The 17,106-nt window shown below is 36.2% G+C and overlaps 1 protein-coding gene across 1 annotated transcript in view; it reads left to right on the forward strand.

Moving 5' to 3' along the window:
* The window catches only part of ANKMY2 (ankyrin repeat and MYND domain containing 2), a 48,141-nt gene that overhangs the window by 2,845 nt on the left and 28,190 nt on the right, over positions 1-17,106 (forward strand). The window contains exons 2-3 of the mRNA XM_011961742.1: positions 6,770-6,834; positions 15,932-16,070. Of these exons, the coding sequence (XP_011817132.1) occupies positions 6,770-6,834; positions 15,932-16,070 (204 nt within the window). The remainder of the gene's footprint in view (positions 1-6,769; positions 6,835-15,931; positions 16,071-17,106) is intronic.

Below are 17,106 nucleotides of genomic sequence, written 5' to 3' on the forward strand. Positions count from 1 at the left end.
TGGTTAACCATGCAGGTCTGGTTTGAAATTCTAACTCATTTACTGGTGATGTGGCCTTTGGGCAAGTGACTTTTCCTGAGCCTCAAGTACTCTGTGTGAAAAATAGGAATAATAATAATAATAGCCACCTCACAATGTTGTTACAGGGATGAGTTAGTATAGTTAAAGCATTTAAAACACTGCTTGTGTTTGTGATAAATGTGGTAATCTTCACTTTATAGGCAAGGAAACTGAGGGACTGGGAAGTTAGGAAACAGTGTCAAACAGGTAAGTGGCACAGAAGAGGTATCACAGGGCCCATAGGTAATAAATAGGCTGTACTTAAAAACAAACTAAACAAAACATGAAACCAGTGCCATAGCAGTCCATACAATATTCACTTTGAGAGGCCATTTAGTTTTAGCAAAACAACATCTGTCAAGTTAACTCAGTTTTAAATGTTACTGATTTTGTAGTTCTGTGTGCATTAAATTTAAATTTTTGTTTTATAGTTGAAGAAGGGTCATAAGCAAAGTTTGTATCTGTGCCGAAGAGAGGCATTTTCTTTTAAAGTGGGTGAAGTGAGGAGTTTTTTTTTTTTTTTCTTTCATAGATTTTTCAACTTTGAAAACCTCTAGAGTAGACAGTAAGTTCTAGTACTTTGAACTAACAATAACTTTTCAGCAAAGTCTGGCCTGGCATCTTGGCCAATCTGAAATAAACTCGGCAAACATTTAAGTACTTTCCATCTGCCAGCCACTGCTCTCCAGAAATTACCAGACTGTAAGTGGGGCTTTTTATTTATTAGAATGCCAAGAGGTTCCAGATGAAAATGAAAATCTTGTTTCCAACATACCCATTTAAATCATAGTTAATGACAGCATTCATTTAACAATATGTAAGAGAAAATTGAAATCACTGAACTCTGTTTAACTGGCTTATATTACTTGTAGAGTGACCCATTCTTCTAACCTTTGATACCTTTTTCATTAATCTCTGAGCAAGTACTATTATGAAATAAATTAAACCTTTTTTAAGGCTATGAGCTAGATAATTTTTCCATTACTTCTCTTATTTAGTACCTGAAATTCCTGGGCTCACTGTTGCTAACAAGAAAGTATTACACTTCCTATTTTTTTGTTTTTCTTATCTGTGTAAAGGAGCTATGAAACAGGTTTGGATAATAAGGCCTTTTCTTACCAACTTTATTGAGATACAATAAATTGCACATATTACAGGTACACACTTTTTTTTTATCAGTTTTGATTTAAATATACATCTGTGAAACCATCACTAAGATCAACACAATGAACATCTTCATCACCCCCTAAAAAGGCCTTATGCCTCTTTGTGATCTGTCACTACCTTCACCCCTATCTGCAGGCAACCACTAACAGATCTCTGCCTCTGTTGATTAGATTTCTCTATTCTACAATTTTATATTAGTGAAATCATACAATAAGTATCCTTTTTTTGAGGGGAGGCTGGCTTCTTTCATTCAACAGTATGATTTTGGGGTTCATATTTATTGTGTATACCAATAGTACATAGATTATTTTCTTCTTTCATTTCCACTGAAAGGATATACTACTATTTGTGCATCCATTCACATTGATGCCCAATTGTTGTTTCCAATTTGGGACTATTGAAATAAGATCCTGTTCTAAGGTCCTGTGTCATTAATAATACTTCTGGTGTCGTTATGGTTGTTGAGAAACATTCAAGTCTGCTTATAACCAATTATAATACAGCTTTCAGAGAAAAAATTAACTTAAAATATATGGTTACCATTAGTTGGATGACTGGACAGGTTATGCAGCCTATATGGGCTTTATTATCTTCATTATGTTCATTTTCACAACAACAGCTCTTTTAGCTACTCTCAATTTTATAGAGTGCTCCGTAATACTAATTTAAGATCATTTTGTTACAAAGTCTAAAAATAGATATGAGTAGGAGACCTTTTAGAAACATCACACAAATTCACGATTTCAAAATGCATGTTATACTTACAGATCTCCACTTTGTGTGTGTGTGTGTGTGTGTGTATGTGACACGGACTCTCACTCTGTCGCCCAGGCTGGAGTACAGTGTTGCACTCTTGGCTCACTGCAACCTCCACCTCCCAGGTTCAAGCAATTCTCCTGCCTCAGCCTACTGAGTAGCTGGGATTACAGGTGTGTGCCACCACGCCCGGCTAATTTTTGTATTTTTAGTAGAGATGGAGTTTCACTTTTAAAATATATTTACAGCTTTATATCTATGATGATATCAAAATCTATATCCATATGTTCTTGTTTTAAAATTAAGTCACTTTAAACATTTTTACATGATTTTACTTATATGTAAACACTCTAACAACTAACAAAGCCACATAGATTTCTAAATCCTTAACTCGATTATATATTCCTTAAAATATCCGTTTTCATGGATTCCAATAAATAATGATTGCTGTCCAGCTGGGCACAGTGGCTCATGCCTGTAGAGTGACCCCTTTGCACTTTGGGAGGCAGAGGCAGGAGGATCACTTGGACCCAGGAGTTTGCGACCAGTCTGGGTCTCAACATAGTGAGACCCACTGTTATAAAAAATGTAAAAATTAGCTGGGTATGGTGGCATGCACCTGTAGTCCTAGCTACTCAAGTGGTTGAGGCAGGAGGATTGCTTGAACCCAGGAATTCAAGGCTGCAGTGAGCTGTGATCATGCCACTGCACTCCAGCTTGGGCGATGGAGTAAGGCCCTGTATCTATAAAAAATTAAAATAATAATAGTGAATAATGATTGAAATCTATACGTGTTTGAATCTCATGGCTGTGTGATGAATTGCTGAAAACAGAATGTTTGTTTCTCCTGTTCTGTTTGTTTTGGCTACATCTGCTTGTCTTTGGTAGAGACCCCATGTTCCCAATCTAGATATTAGAAATGTCACAATGAATTATATTGTGCTGCTCTGAATGCAAAATAAAAAGATCTAATAAAGGCTTATATGTGCTCCACAGTTATCCCTCAGATAACTGTGGGGTGGATATTATTATCCTTATTTCGTAGGTAAGGAAACAGAGTTTTACAGGTCTTTTTATTTATTTATTTACTTATTTTTTTGAAACAGAGTTTCAGTCTTGTCACCCAGGCTGGAGTGCAGTGACATGATCTTGACTCACTGCAACCTCCGCCTCCTGAGTTCAAGCAATTCTCCTGTCTCACCCTCCTGAGTAGCTGGGACTACAGGCACATGCCACTACGCCCGGCTAATTTTTGTATTTTTTTTTTTTTTTTAGTAGAGATGGGGTTTCACCATGTTTGCCAGGCTGTTCTCAAACTCCTGACCTCAGGTGATCCACCTGCCTTGGCTCCCAAACTGCTGGGATTATAGGCATGAGCCACCACGCCTGGCCAAGTTTTGCAGGTCTTGTTCCATTTTATAGTATTCCTGAAAAAGCTATAATGTAGTAGAAGAGAGAGCAGTAACACTAAGAAGATCATTCTTTTTTGAGACAGGGTCTCAATTTGTTGCCTAGGCTGGATTACAGTGGCATGATCATAGCTCACTGCAGCCTCGACCTCCTGGGCTCAAGCAATCCTCCCACCTCAGCCTCCTAAGTAGCTGGGACAACAGGTGCATGCCACCACACCTGGCTAATTTTTTAGAAAATTTTTTGTAGAGATGGGGTCTCACTATGTTGTCCTTGCTGGGAAAATATTATGTACATAATCTCTTCTCTCCTAAAATGCTTGTTCATCCAGATAAAGTGATCAATTCCACCCTAATGAGGCAGGTTATGCTGTATTTTCTTCTTTGGTTTGAGCAGTTGGAGAAATTCTCTAAAGGGAAATAAATCACTAATTATTACTTTCATTAGTTTAGGTCTGTTGTTTCTTATCTCCAATGACGGTAAATGTTGGCTCCTTGCACATCCCTTCTTATCTTCCACCCCCAGTAGTTTGTTAAATCAGATTTAACACATTTATTTCCCAGAATAAAGCAATTAATCTTTTATACTTACTTGTAAAATATTATTTAAGTCTACTATGGACAGTAGGAATGACATAAAGTAAAAATCCTTCTGTGTGAGCCATGTGTTTCACATTTCTATGCTATTCTGGACCTTCTATAATTTCCAACCAATGTCATTACATTGTGAACACCAAACTGGAAATCAACACAGTCTTTCCTCTTGGAGTGTTTTGCTCATCCGTGTTCCAAATCTATTTTTATTCTCTAGAAGCCCAATCTGTTTCAGATTATTTTTTTCATTCCAGTCCCTGCATTTCAAAAGGCTAACCTTAACCTGTTGAGTGGTGCGTGTGTGATTGTGGATGTGTGTACGTGTGTGATATAATAAGAAATATCTATTTGGTCTCTGCCCCTGGCTCCTAACAGAGCTCCTAAAACCCATATAATCTCCTGAGCAATAGGGGTGCTGGGTGCATCTATTGTTCTAATATTTGGTCTCTGACCCTGCTACCTGACACAGAGTTTCTAATCCCTTGGAATTTCCTGGGCATTAGAAATGTCTTTTGTTCTAATGAGGTGACTGTTGGATAGCTTCAGGATGGGGGCTGGTCATGAGAAAGTTCAAGCCATGATTAGAAGGTTGAAATTTTCAACTCCACCCCTCCCCTCATCTTCAGGAAAGGGAGAGGAGCTGAAAACTGACTTAATAATAGGTCACACCTATGTGATCAAGCTTGCATAAATATTATTGAACTACCGGTTGCTGAGAGCTTCCAGATTGCTGAACTCATGGAAGTTCTTGGAAGAATGGGTGCCTGGAAAGAGCATGGAATCTCTGTGCCCCATGCCACATACCTTGCTCTTTGTCCCTCTTCCATCTGGCTGTTCATCTTTGTCCTTTGTAATATTATTTGTAATTGGTGGGTAAATGTAAGTAGTGTTTTTCTGAGTTCTGTGAGCTGTCCTAGGAAATTATGGAACATGAGGAGGGGATCATGGGAACGCTGACTTATAGCCAGTCAGAAGTACAGGGGCTTATGATTGGCATCTGAAATGGGGACAGTCTTGTGGCCTGAGCCCTTGACCTATTAGATGTGACTCTAACTTCAGGTAAATCACACACGCACCACTAAACAGTGTATATGGGGAAAGCCCCATATATCTGGTGTCAGAAGTGAAGGATTGAGACTATTGAATGAAAGTTTAGCAGGAGAGAACAGTTTGTTTTCCATTATATATACATCATCTTTAAAATATATTGTTCCCTTACAGAGTATATTAACTTAGATTGTTGGCTGTTGGGCAAACATCTTAGAGAATTATCAGCCTGTTCTCTAATGAGAACCAAATGTTTATGGTCTTAATCCCCATTCTACTCTTCACATTTAGTAGGCTTTGACATGCTCATAATCCCTATAGTATTCTCCTTTTCTTGCAAAAACATCTCCTGGGCAGATAGAAAAAGATAGAAAATAACTTTGGTTCTCCATGGAGAATGGGATTTGGATGAAGCATCCTCCTCAAGAGAAAGTGGGGTGCAGGGTTTTTTGCTCTGCTTTTATTCTTCTATAAAGATTTTTGAGAAAGTCTCTGATGAGAAGCCACAGGTATGAATAAAGTTTCATGCAGAACTGGCTTGCATGCTCACACACACAAGAGCTTGGCCCTCTCGTAGCCATTCAGCCAGTGATACTAACTGCTTTCAGATGGAATACAGGGTCAGAAAAATGCACTATTTATATATATATATATATAAAATAGCTGCCATCATACTCCAGGGACATGTAGATCATTCATTTGACATTTTCCCAACAGAGCTATTTCTCTATCTAGGAGACATTTCTGTTTCTCCTCTGTTGGTGAGGGGAACTCAGGTGACTTGCTTAAGAAGTGGGTCAGAGAGAAAGAAGCATACTCATCTTTGCATTCATCTTTAACTCTAGAAGGCTAGCAGAGTTTAGCACATTCTCACACTACAAGTCTAAATTTAAAGAGAGGAAATAACCTGGTTGGGAGATTTACCTATACTTTTATATTCTTTTATGGGAGAGGCTTACCTTAGCCTTTCTCCCTCAGCACATTCAATTTCATTGTTCTCTTCCCAGTAAATCAGAAATTTCTTGGCAAAATGTGTGGCTGACTTGTGCTAATGATAATAGCAACATTCTCTCCTGCAAGTATGCTTCTGTCATTATGCCTTGTAGAAGACTGGAAAAACCTGACAACTGTGGCCCAATTATAGCTTCTTTCCAAATTTGCAGAGGAGTGACCTTCAGGTTTACATTAGTTGACTTTCAGGGTGGTGAATACTGATCACAGAGCACTTTTGTATAGTACTAGGCATTAAAGATATGTTTCACCTAAGTATTTCCAAACCAAGCATTCTATTATAAATATGCCATCAATTCACCAGATGTGGTGCTGACAAATTATGTAAATACTGACTGCATTTTGAATTCCAAGTATTACATTAACTGGAATTTAAGCTTCAGATGGTGATTTGGATTAGATGCCCTTTAAGATTTTTTTCAGTATTAAGTCTTATGCTTTGTGGTTATTGTATTACTGCCAAAAGGAAAATGTGGCCAATGTAATATACTTTAAGGTCAGTGAAAATAAAAACAAGATGAAGCTGTTTTTAGTTTCTGTAAATCTATTCTACTGGACAATTAATTTGTAAAATAAATAGTATGTGATTGGATGTTTCATTTCTTAGCAACCTACACTGACTAGACTTACTTTTACGGATAACTCCTTAAAGTTTATTTCCTTGATGTTAGATTTTTCTCTTATTCTAGTGATAAATAACCTTACTTTTCATTTTTTTTTTCAAGGTACTGTCCAAGAAGCTGGAACATTATTATCCAGCAAAAATGTTCGTGTCAACTGTTTGGACGAGGTAAGATTTTAGAAGTTTAATGAAGGATTTTACTTCCTAAGAGATAATATATCAATTTTTTTTTTTTTTTTTGAGATGGACTTTTGCTCTTTTGCCCAGTCTGGAGTGCAGTGACACAATCTCGGCTCACTGCAACCTCCACCTTCCGGTTTCAAGTGATTTTCCTGCCTCAGCCACCCAAGTAGCTGGGATTACAGGCACCCACCAGCACTCCCGGCTAAATTTTGTATTTTTAGTAGAGATGGGGTTTCACTATGTTGACCTGGCTGGGCTTGAACCCTGACCTCATGATCCTCCTGCCTTGGCCTCCCAAAGTGCTGGGATTACAGGCATGAGCCACTGCGCCCAGCCTTCAAATTTGTTAATACAAGTTTTTTTTTCTAGCATTTTTGCTCATATTATCCTAACGATTCCTAAACTGAATGTAAGCAAATAGGTCACAAAAGACAAATCAGCATGTAAAAATAGTTTAGTCTTATTCGTAATCAAATAAGTGCAAATAAAGTCAAAATCATATTATTTCTTGTCAAGCATGGGGAAAAATGGACTTTTAAATGCTAATGGTTAAGTGTAAATTGATGTACTTAGAAACTTTTGGAATATGTATCAATTTTAACTGAGTATATTATTTGATCCAGCAACTTCACTTCTAGGGAAAGTTAAGTGAACCTAAACTCAATTTCCTAGGATAGTTGCTTCTAAAATAAGTTTTGGAAATGATGGTAACATCTGAGCATTACAGTAGCCATTGGCCATGTGTGACCATTAAACACTTCAAATAAGGAAAGTTTGACTGAGGAACTGGATATTTAGATTCCTTCATTTCTTTCAGTTATTAACAGCTTTATGGAGGTATAATTAATATACAATAAGCTATACATATTTAAGGTGTAAAATTTGTTAAGCTTTGACATATGTATATACCTGTAAAACCATCACTGTAATCAAGATAATGAAGATATCCATCACCTCAAAGGTTTCCTCATACCCCTTTGTGATCTCTCCTTCCTGCCCTTCCCCACCCACTCCTGCAGAAAGCATTAATTTGCTTTTAGTCACAATATATTAGTTTGCATTTCCAAGAATTTCGTATGAATGAAATCACACAATAGGTACTCTTTTTTTTAATCTAGCATCTTTTATTTAGCATAGAGATTCACCTGTGCTGTAGCATATCTTATTCCTTTTTCTTGCTGAGTAATTTTTTTTATTGTATGTGTATACCATAATCTTTTTATCCATTCAACGGCTGATAGAGTTTTGGGATGTTTCCCGTTTGGGGACTTACTATAAAGCTTCTATGAACATTTACATACAAATGTTGGGATGGACATATGTTTTTATTTCTTTTGAATGATTGATCTCCTCTTTATGGGTTGTATGTTTTTATTCTTTCCATGTTTGATTGTTTTTTATTGGGTGCTAGACATTGTAAATTTTACCTTATTGGGTGCTGTGTGATTCTATATTTTGATAAATACTTCTGAGCTTTTTTTCGTGAACACAGTTAAGTTACTTGGAAGCAGTTTGATTATTTCAGTTCTAGTTTTTAATGTTTGTTAAGTGAAACTAGCAAAATGCTCAGTGAAGGATTTTTTTCCTGGTGTTGAACTAAGGCACTTCCTTGTCCTCTCTGCAATGTTCTCAGACGCTTGAGGTTTTCCACCCTGGCTGGTCGAACAGGCAATCTTCCTGGCCCTGTGTGAGCTCTGGATGCTGTTCCTTGTAATGCTGTCAGCTAGTTCTTTGCCCAGGCTTGGGTAGTGTCCACATATGTGTGTGTTGATCAGTACTCCAGCCAAACACTCTGAAGAAACCCTCTGCAGATCTTTAGAATTCTCTTTCTGTGCAGCTCCCTTCTCTCCTCTCTTTTACTCCTCCTAGGAATTTAAGTCAACTTGGTGACCCTGGATGCTCAACTCCACTGCCTCAATGCAGTCTGCCAGGCTCAGTCTGGCTGACCTCTCCATATACTGTAACCTAGAAACCCTCTTAAGGTGATAAGCTAGGCAATTGTAGGAGCCAATTCAGTTGCTCTCCCTTTCTCAGGGATCACGTGTTTTATTGCCTAACCGACAGTGTCTTGCAAATTGTTATTTCATCTGTTTTTCTGTTACTCTAGGAAGATGCTTTTGTTACTAATCTTGGCTATAAGTACCAGTTTCTAATTTTGTTTAATTTTAATTAATTAGAAGTTAAATTTTAATAGCCATATGTGGCCAGTGGCGACTATATTATATAGCATAGTCTAGTGCTAAAAAGTTCATTGGACTTCCATTTCTCATGCAGAAGGGAAAGGGGTTCTGTTAACTCTTTACCCACACATGGGTAGCAAAATTAATATCAGACAAAATAAAGTTTAAAGCAAAAAATAATTATATGGACATTCTGTCTTATATGTTAAATTAATGATCCACCAAGAACATAATAGCCTTAAGCCTTTTCTTATAAACTTATCAGCTGTAAGCATTGAGGTTCATAAAGAAAATAATGGTGGTGCTCCAAGAAGAAATCCGTAAGATCACAATAGCACCTTTTAGAAACTAACAGATTAAATAGAAAAAAGTAACGTAGGATGTAGAAAATTTGGATAACCCAATTAACAGTACATGGACTGTATATTAGCAGAAAAAAATAGTATATTTTCTTCTTTACATGTAACATTGATAAAAATTAATCCATGTATTATACTATTTTATAAAGGAAGTTGTAGCTTATTTCAGACAGCTTTGCTAAATGTAGTATAATACATTTGAAAAGAAACAAAAATATAATCCAAATAATGAAGCACATATCTTGGAATTTGTTTTTTTGACTCTAAATAATTCTTAGGTTAATGAAGATAAAGCAATAAAAATTGCTGACTATTTACAACTGAAAATACAACATTTATCAAAAGCTTTCTTTGCTGGCCAAAGTGATACTAAAAAGAAATTTTGTAGTGTTTATCATTGCACTTGTAATTTTTGTGGTGTTCTGAGCTTTCAATTCATGAAATTATTAAAAAAGTAAGTATACTAAAAAAAAGTAATGATTTAGAAAAAATAAAACAGAAATTTAAAAATTGTAAAGCAAATAAACATAAGCAACAATGTAAAAATACATAAACTGGAAATAATCTAAATTAAAAACTATTGTGTTTCAAAGCATATCACCGAGAAAGCGAAAAGACAATCTATAAAATGGGAGAAAAATTTTACAAATTGTATCTGATAAGGGACTTGTAAATTAAGAACTTCTACAACTCAATAATAAAATAATATATAACTCAATTAAAAAATGAGCCAAAGATCTAGATAGATATTGCTCCAAAGAAGATATGTAAATGATCAATACATAATGAAAAGAGGCTCAGCATCATTAACCATCAGGGAAATGCAAATAAAAAGCACAGTGAAATACCACTTCATATCCACCAGGATAGCTATAATCAAAAAGGTGGTATAGCAGGTATTAGCGAGGATGTGAAGAAATTGGAGCCCTCATACATTGCTGGTGGGAATGTAAAATTGTGTAGCCACTTTGGAAAATAGTCTCTAAGTTCCTCACATGATTAAACATGGAGTTACCATATGACCCAGAAATCCCACATATATACTTAAGAGAAATGAAAACATATATCCACACAAAATTTTGCATATGCAAATGCATGTTTATAACAGCATTATTCATAATAGACAAAGGTAGATACAACCCAAATGTTCAACTGATGAATACATCAACAAAATATAGTATAATCCTACAATGGGTATTATTCAGTTACAAAGATGAAAGAAATGCTGATATTTGCTACAATGTGCGTGAACCTTGAAAACATTAATGCTAAGTGAAAGAAGTCAGTCACAAAAGACTGCATATTTTAGGATTCCATTTATACAAAATACCAAAAATAGGCAAATTCATAGAGACAGAAAGTAAATTAGTGGATGACTAGGGCTGAGTAAGGGAGTGGGGTGAAGTGGGAAATGACTGCTAATGGGTATAGAGTTTCTTTCAGGGATTATGAAAATATTCAAAAATTGATTGTGGTAATGGCTGCACAACTCTGTGAGTATGTTAAACCCATTTATTTGTACAAATTAATTGAGTAAATTGTATTCTGTATGAATTGTATCTCAATAAAACAGGAAAGAAAAAACAGTAAAAATTATCAACTTAAAACTGAAATATAGATATAGCTTGGGAAGTACAAGAAAGAAAACAATATCTATAAACACTAAGGAGGAAGGAAGGAAAGGAGAAAGGAAGGGAGAGAGGAAGGAAGGAAAGATGGGTAGAAGGAAATGAGAAAGGGAAGGAGGGAGGGAGGGAGAAAGAAAAACATAACTACAATTATAAAGAGGATTGTCATAACTTTTTTATTAAGCCAACACATTTGGAAACCCATATGATCTTCGTAGAAAATTAAAATGGATATATTCATCTCGTACAGAAGTAGAAAAACTAGGCTGGGCGCAGTGGCTCACACCTGTAATCCCAGCACTTTGGGAGGCCGAGGCGGATGGATCACCTGAGGTCAGGAGTTGGAGACCAGCCTGGCCAACATGGTGAAACCCCTTCTCTACTAAAAATACAAAAATTGGCCAGGTGTGGTGGTGGGCGCCTGTACTCCTAGCTACTTGGGAAGCTGAGGCAGGAGAATCGCTTGAACCCCGGAGGCGGAGGTTGCATGCGCTGAGATCGCACCATTGCACTCCAGCCTGAGTGACAGAGTGAGACTGCCTAAAAAAAAAAAAAAAACACAAAAGGTAGAAAAACTGGAATAATCAATAATTGAGGAAAATTTGTATAAATATTTTTAAATCTCCTACCACCTTCAAAAGCTGCAAACCAGAGTAAGGTTTACCAAACTCTAAGGACCTGATAATTCTCATTTTACACTAATTATACCATTAGTTTAGAAAAAGATGGGAAGATACTCATTTATTTGATAAGGCTCGCATAATGCTGATGCCAAATAGTAAGAAGTTCTATGGACCTGGGTCCATAGAAAAAACTATGGACCCAGGTCACTTTATAAATACAGAGGCAAAAATTCTAAAAATGTTAGCGGGTTGATGCAGCCATCTATTAAAAGGATTATAAGATATCATAGCCAAGTAAGGTTTTTCCAAGAATGTTAGGATGGTTCAGTTTTAGAAAACCTTTCAGTGTAACTCACTATATTACAGAATAAAACAGAAGCAAATAGGATCATCTCAACAGATGCTAAAATGTATATTATAAGATATAATAACCTTTGATGGTATAAACTAACAAATTAGGATAGAATGACTCTTCTGTAACCCGATAGAAGGTTTGCAGAAACCTTCCACAAACTTTAGCATCGTACTTAATATTCAAATAGAAGTACCAGAATCAAGACAAGAAACTTCCTACGTGTTCCTGAAGATTGAGTGGGCTGCAGACAGACTTGGCCTCTGTGATCATCCTTGAACACAGCACAGAATTTTTTGCACTTTCATTCCCTTTCCCTGGAGCATTCTTCCTGTAGTTATTTGCATTCCTAGCCTCCCTAACTTCTTTCAGGGCTTTGTTCCAATGCCACCTTTTCAAAGGGACATTCCTTGAATGTCCTCTTTAAAATAATAGTCTTCTCTTTCCCTCTGGCACTGCTCCCCTTTACTTAATATTATTTTTTTCTAGCACTTGTATCACTATCCATCTAGTCATCTGTACTGTAAGTCCCAGGGACTTAGACTATGGGAGGCATGAAGTTTGCTTATTGCTACCTCCAATGTATACATCAGTGCCTGACAGATATTAAGCACTCATTAAATATTTGCTGAATGGATGCTGCATTTAATGACAGAATTCCAGTGTAATAGCCTAATGTTGATTAATTCTTTGACTTAAGAATTATGGGAGAGGAACTTTATAGGTGATTGTATCTAAAGAATACAATTATGGGAGAGGAACTTTATAGGTGATTGTATCTAAAGAATCGTAGAAGCTCGTTTCTCATGCAGTTCAGTTAAGCAGACTACCTGCAAGGTTATCTTTGGGAAATGACAAGGATGTGAGGATTTTTACTCTTGCATATCATTGAATCAGAGATGCCATAGATTAAAAATTCATCTAGATATTTTTTAAATGAGGGGAGTGGAAACTGATGGTAATTTGTGAGACTTTAGTAAAGTGAAAATTCTGGAGATTTTAAATATAAAAGTGAGATGTATCTTAGAATTGATGAATTACAGTATGATAACATTTTATGAAATCTTATCACTACCTTTCTAGTTTGAGGTGGACATTTATTTTAATATTCTGTCTGATGCTAAGTTATTTCATGTTTACAACTGTAATATAACATTTTAAATTAACTTGCATCATGTATTTTGAACATGGGAATATTCTCTTCTACTTCTAGTAGATAAGCAGTATTGTTTCAAATTATTTCCTTTTCTGGATATTTACACTGAAATACTATAAAAACACTAGAATAAATAGAAAATTTATAGCATGGTGGGTTTATATCTCTATGGAGCATCAAAATTTATTAATATTACTTATTTTCTCTTTGCCCATGGAAAAGTTTTTATAAACAACATGGTACTAGAACCAAGATAATGCATAGTAATCAGTGCAGTCAAAATTTATAATTTTCCTTCGCACTGTTCTAAATTCTTATAACACAAAATTGAACTAAGATAGGAAAGTATATGTGATATCCACTTCTTTGAAAAATAAGTGTAAATTTGTTACTTATCAGTAGTTTTTTTGTTTTTTGTTTTTAATACCCAGGACCATCTACCACAGCACTGAAATTTGATATGGGAAAATCATACACTGCATTATAAACACGACAAAAAGAGCAGGTTCAGAGATTGCACAGCAGATGATATGATTGGGATATTTACCTTTTTTTTTCTTTTTTTTTTTTCTGAGACAGAGTCTCGCTCTGTCGCCCAGGCTGGAGTGCAATGGTGCCATCTTGGCTCACTGCAACCTCCACCTCCCTGGTTCAAGTGATCCTCCTTCTCCAGCTTCCTGAGTAGTTGGGACTACGGGTGCCCACCACCACACCTGGCTAATTTTTGTATTTTTTAGTAGATACAGGGTTTCACCATGTTGGCCAGGCTAGTCTTGAACTCCTGACCTCAAGTGATCTGCCCACCTTTGCCTCCCAAAGTGCTGGGATTACAGGTGTGAGCCACCTTGCCCTGCCAATATTTACCTTTCTGGAAAGAAACTTCTCTCACTGGGTTGCTCTAAAAACCACTTCCAGCTAAGGTGACAGCTGGTGAGCAAAAAACAACAAGCAAGAAAGAGAAAAGAGACAGGAAATGTTTTTTTTTAATGAGAGGAAAGGGAGTAGTAGGAGACAGGTAAATGGGCAGAATTGATTAACACAGATGACAGTGAAAACACAAACACAAGAAAATAAAGACGGTGATGTGAGATTCAAAAGCTTTGCATATCTCTTTTGCTCTTAAGCAGATCATCACATTCTGTTGAAAGCTTTGTGTTTTGTTTTTTTAAACTATAGGTCAGTTCTGTAGTCTGGGGATTATTCATTCTCAGAGCTAGATAACCTCTTGTAGGATTGGATTGCTGGGTGATTGACTGCCCACCTGTTCTGGATAAACAGAAAAAAACTAACTCCATGGTGAAGTCTGGTCCTAAAATCTGCAAAAGAAACAGCTGTTTGCTTCTTTGTGGTGGCCTTTCTGATGGTCCAGTGTCCTTCCCCTACCACCCCTCAGGCTACACACTAGCTTCTTATGGACAGATTCTATCATCCTTTAGGAGATATCACCCAAGTCATGCTCGCGATATGGTTTTGCCTTATTGAAAAACTAAAGGCCATGCAGTCCATTCCCACTCCCTTAAACCACTCCATTGGCTGCCTCTGTACAATGAAATTTACCCATACCCACCCACCCACTCCCAGCATGCTAATATTCCATCTCTATAGAGACTCCTAGCTAAGGGAATCTTCAAAGTTATCATCTGCCTACCATTTTTCCATTCTTACTCTCAAGCAATGTCCCTTGCTTCCACGGAGTTTTCTCTTTTGCAATGAAAGGTCCCAGCCTCTCTATCATTCTCGTCTCCACAACCCTCTGAACATAGTGTGTACTGCATTAACAAGATGATGGCTTATGTTCATAACAATAATTTGGAAGCATCAAGAATAATTCACATTATGTTAGCATTCTAAGCTTCACTAAGGTAACGGATTATATGTTTTACAGAGCTTTTCACCCAAAACAACTTTGATGTTTTGGTACTTACAGCGTTTCGCCTACATTACTGAGAAAATTCACTCACAGTAACAGCTCATCCATGAATCTACCAAATAATAGTAGTAGCTAGTACATAAAAGATTGGATGTTTTGTTAAATATGCGCAAAGCATAGGGAGACCAAACAGTGTAGCCTAGCATAAATACTACCAACCATTTCTCCATATATATACAATCACATATAATCAAATCATTTGTATGATCAAAATATATGTGTGATTTGACCAAACAATGTAGCTCAAATACTACCAACCATTTCTCCATATTTATACAATCACATATAATCAAATCATATGTATGATCAAAATATATGTGTGATTTAGGGAATCATGGTTTTACAAAATGATACCACTGTAATATGCATTTCCTGCACCTTTTCTCGTTGACAATAATTTGTGAAAAATGTTCCATTCTGTACTCATTCATTTAAATATCCCATGTTATGCATATGCCATACTTTATTCAACTTTCCTCTTGAGAGTCATTGTTTGAGATTTTTCTTCTTTTAAAAAAATGTGTTTGTATCTGTTTTTTCGTTTGCTTTCTGAGAAAGTAAGTATGTTTGGAAAATTTGGGTTTCAGTCCCTGCCACCACTATTTACTAGTCATGTGAGGTTGAGCAAGTCCTCTCTGAGTCTGTTTGCTAATCTGTAAAAACATCTCCAGTAATAAAACCATCTCTTCCTCAGAAGTTCATGGAAGATCCAAATGTGGAAGTAAATATACAAATACATATTATAAAGATCATTTTAATTAATTCATATTCGTTTTATATTTCTAATTGCAGAAATTGTTCATAGGTACAGAAAAAACAGTAAAATTAATACTTTTTCCCTCTTTCTATTAAAGAATGGAATGACTCCTCTAATGCATGCAGCATATAAAGGAAAACTCGATATGTGCAAGTTACTACTGCGACATGGAGCCGATGTAAATTGCCATCAGCATGAACATGGATACACAGCCCTCATGTTTGCTGCACTTTCTGGTGAAGTTTTAGTATTTATAAATATTAGTTACCTGTACAAACTTGTTACAAGTACATATATACTAAAAGATTAAATGCATTTTGATTTTAGTAATTTTATGATCAAGTTTTATGGAAAGGAATGATGGTGATTGGTTTTTGAAAAGCTATAATGCAGGAAATAAATTATATAATTAACTTGGTGATCTGTTTCTTTTGTTATTTAAATCAATTGATTCTTTATGTGGACAACATTTGGATGGAATTGAGGAACTGGATCTGTTTTTCTTTCAAGTTACCGCCTTTGATATTCTATATTTTTATATTTTCAAGTGATATGAAAACTTCTTTGTTCTTTTGAACAGTCGCTGTGATAGAGCTATCTGTTTGCCTCACTGGCACTTATGTACTAAATATGATGATCCATTTAGAAACTTACTCGGATTTGTATTGTTTATTATTTGCTGAATAAGGACAATTTAGAAATACTGTCTAAAATTAAGTGGGGTTATCTGTAATTGGTGTAGCTCTTTGAAAAATACAGAAGTAATATAATATCCTTGTACTTTGAAGATAATAATCTATGTTTTCATAATCCTGGAACCCAGAAGCATTTCTAAGCACTGTATAAACCACAGAATCCAAAAAGGACAATATTGATAAAAATTTAACATTTTCATTTGTAGGATATACCATAGAGTTAAAATACAAACGAAAAACTAAAAATATTTATTATATACCTTAAAGGATTATATTGTTAAATACAAGAAGTTCTTTTAGCTGGGCACAGTGGCGCACACCTGTAATCCCAGCACTTTGGGAGGCCAAGGCAAGCCAATTGCTTGAGCCCAGGAGTTCGAGAACATCCTAGGCAACATGGTGAGACCTTGTCTCTACCAAAAATACAAATATTAGTCAGGCACGGTGGTGCACGTCTGTGGTCCCAGCTACTCAGGAGGCTGAAGAGGAGGATTTTTGAGCCTGGGAGGCAGAGGTTGCAGTGAGCCGAGATCATGCCCTGGCACTCCAGCCTGGGTGACAGAGTGAGACGTCTCAA

This window comes from Colobus angolensis, unplaced genomic scaffold (genome assembly GCF_000951035.1).
Source record: "Colobus angolensis palliatus isolate OR3802 unplaced genomic scaffold, Cang.pa_1.0 Scaffold568, whole genome shotgun sequence".
In the NCBI taxonomy this organism is placed as follows: domain Eukaryota; kingdom Metazoa; phylum Chordata; class Mammalia; order Primates; family Cercopithecidae; genus Colobus; species Colobus angolensis.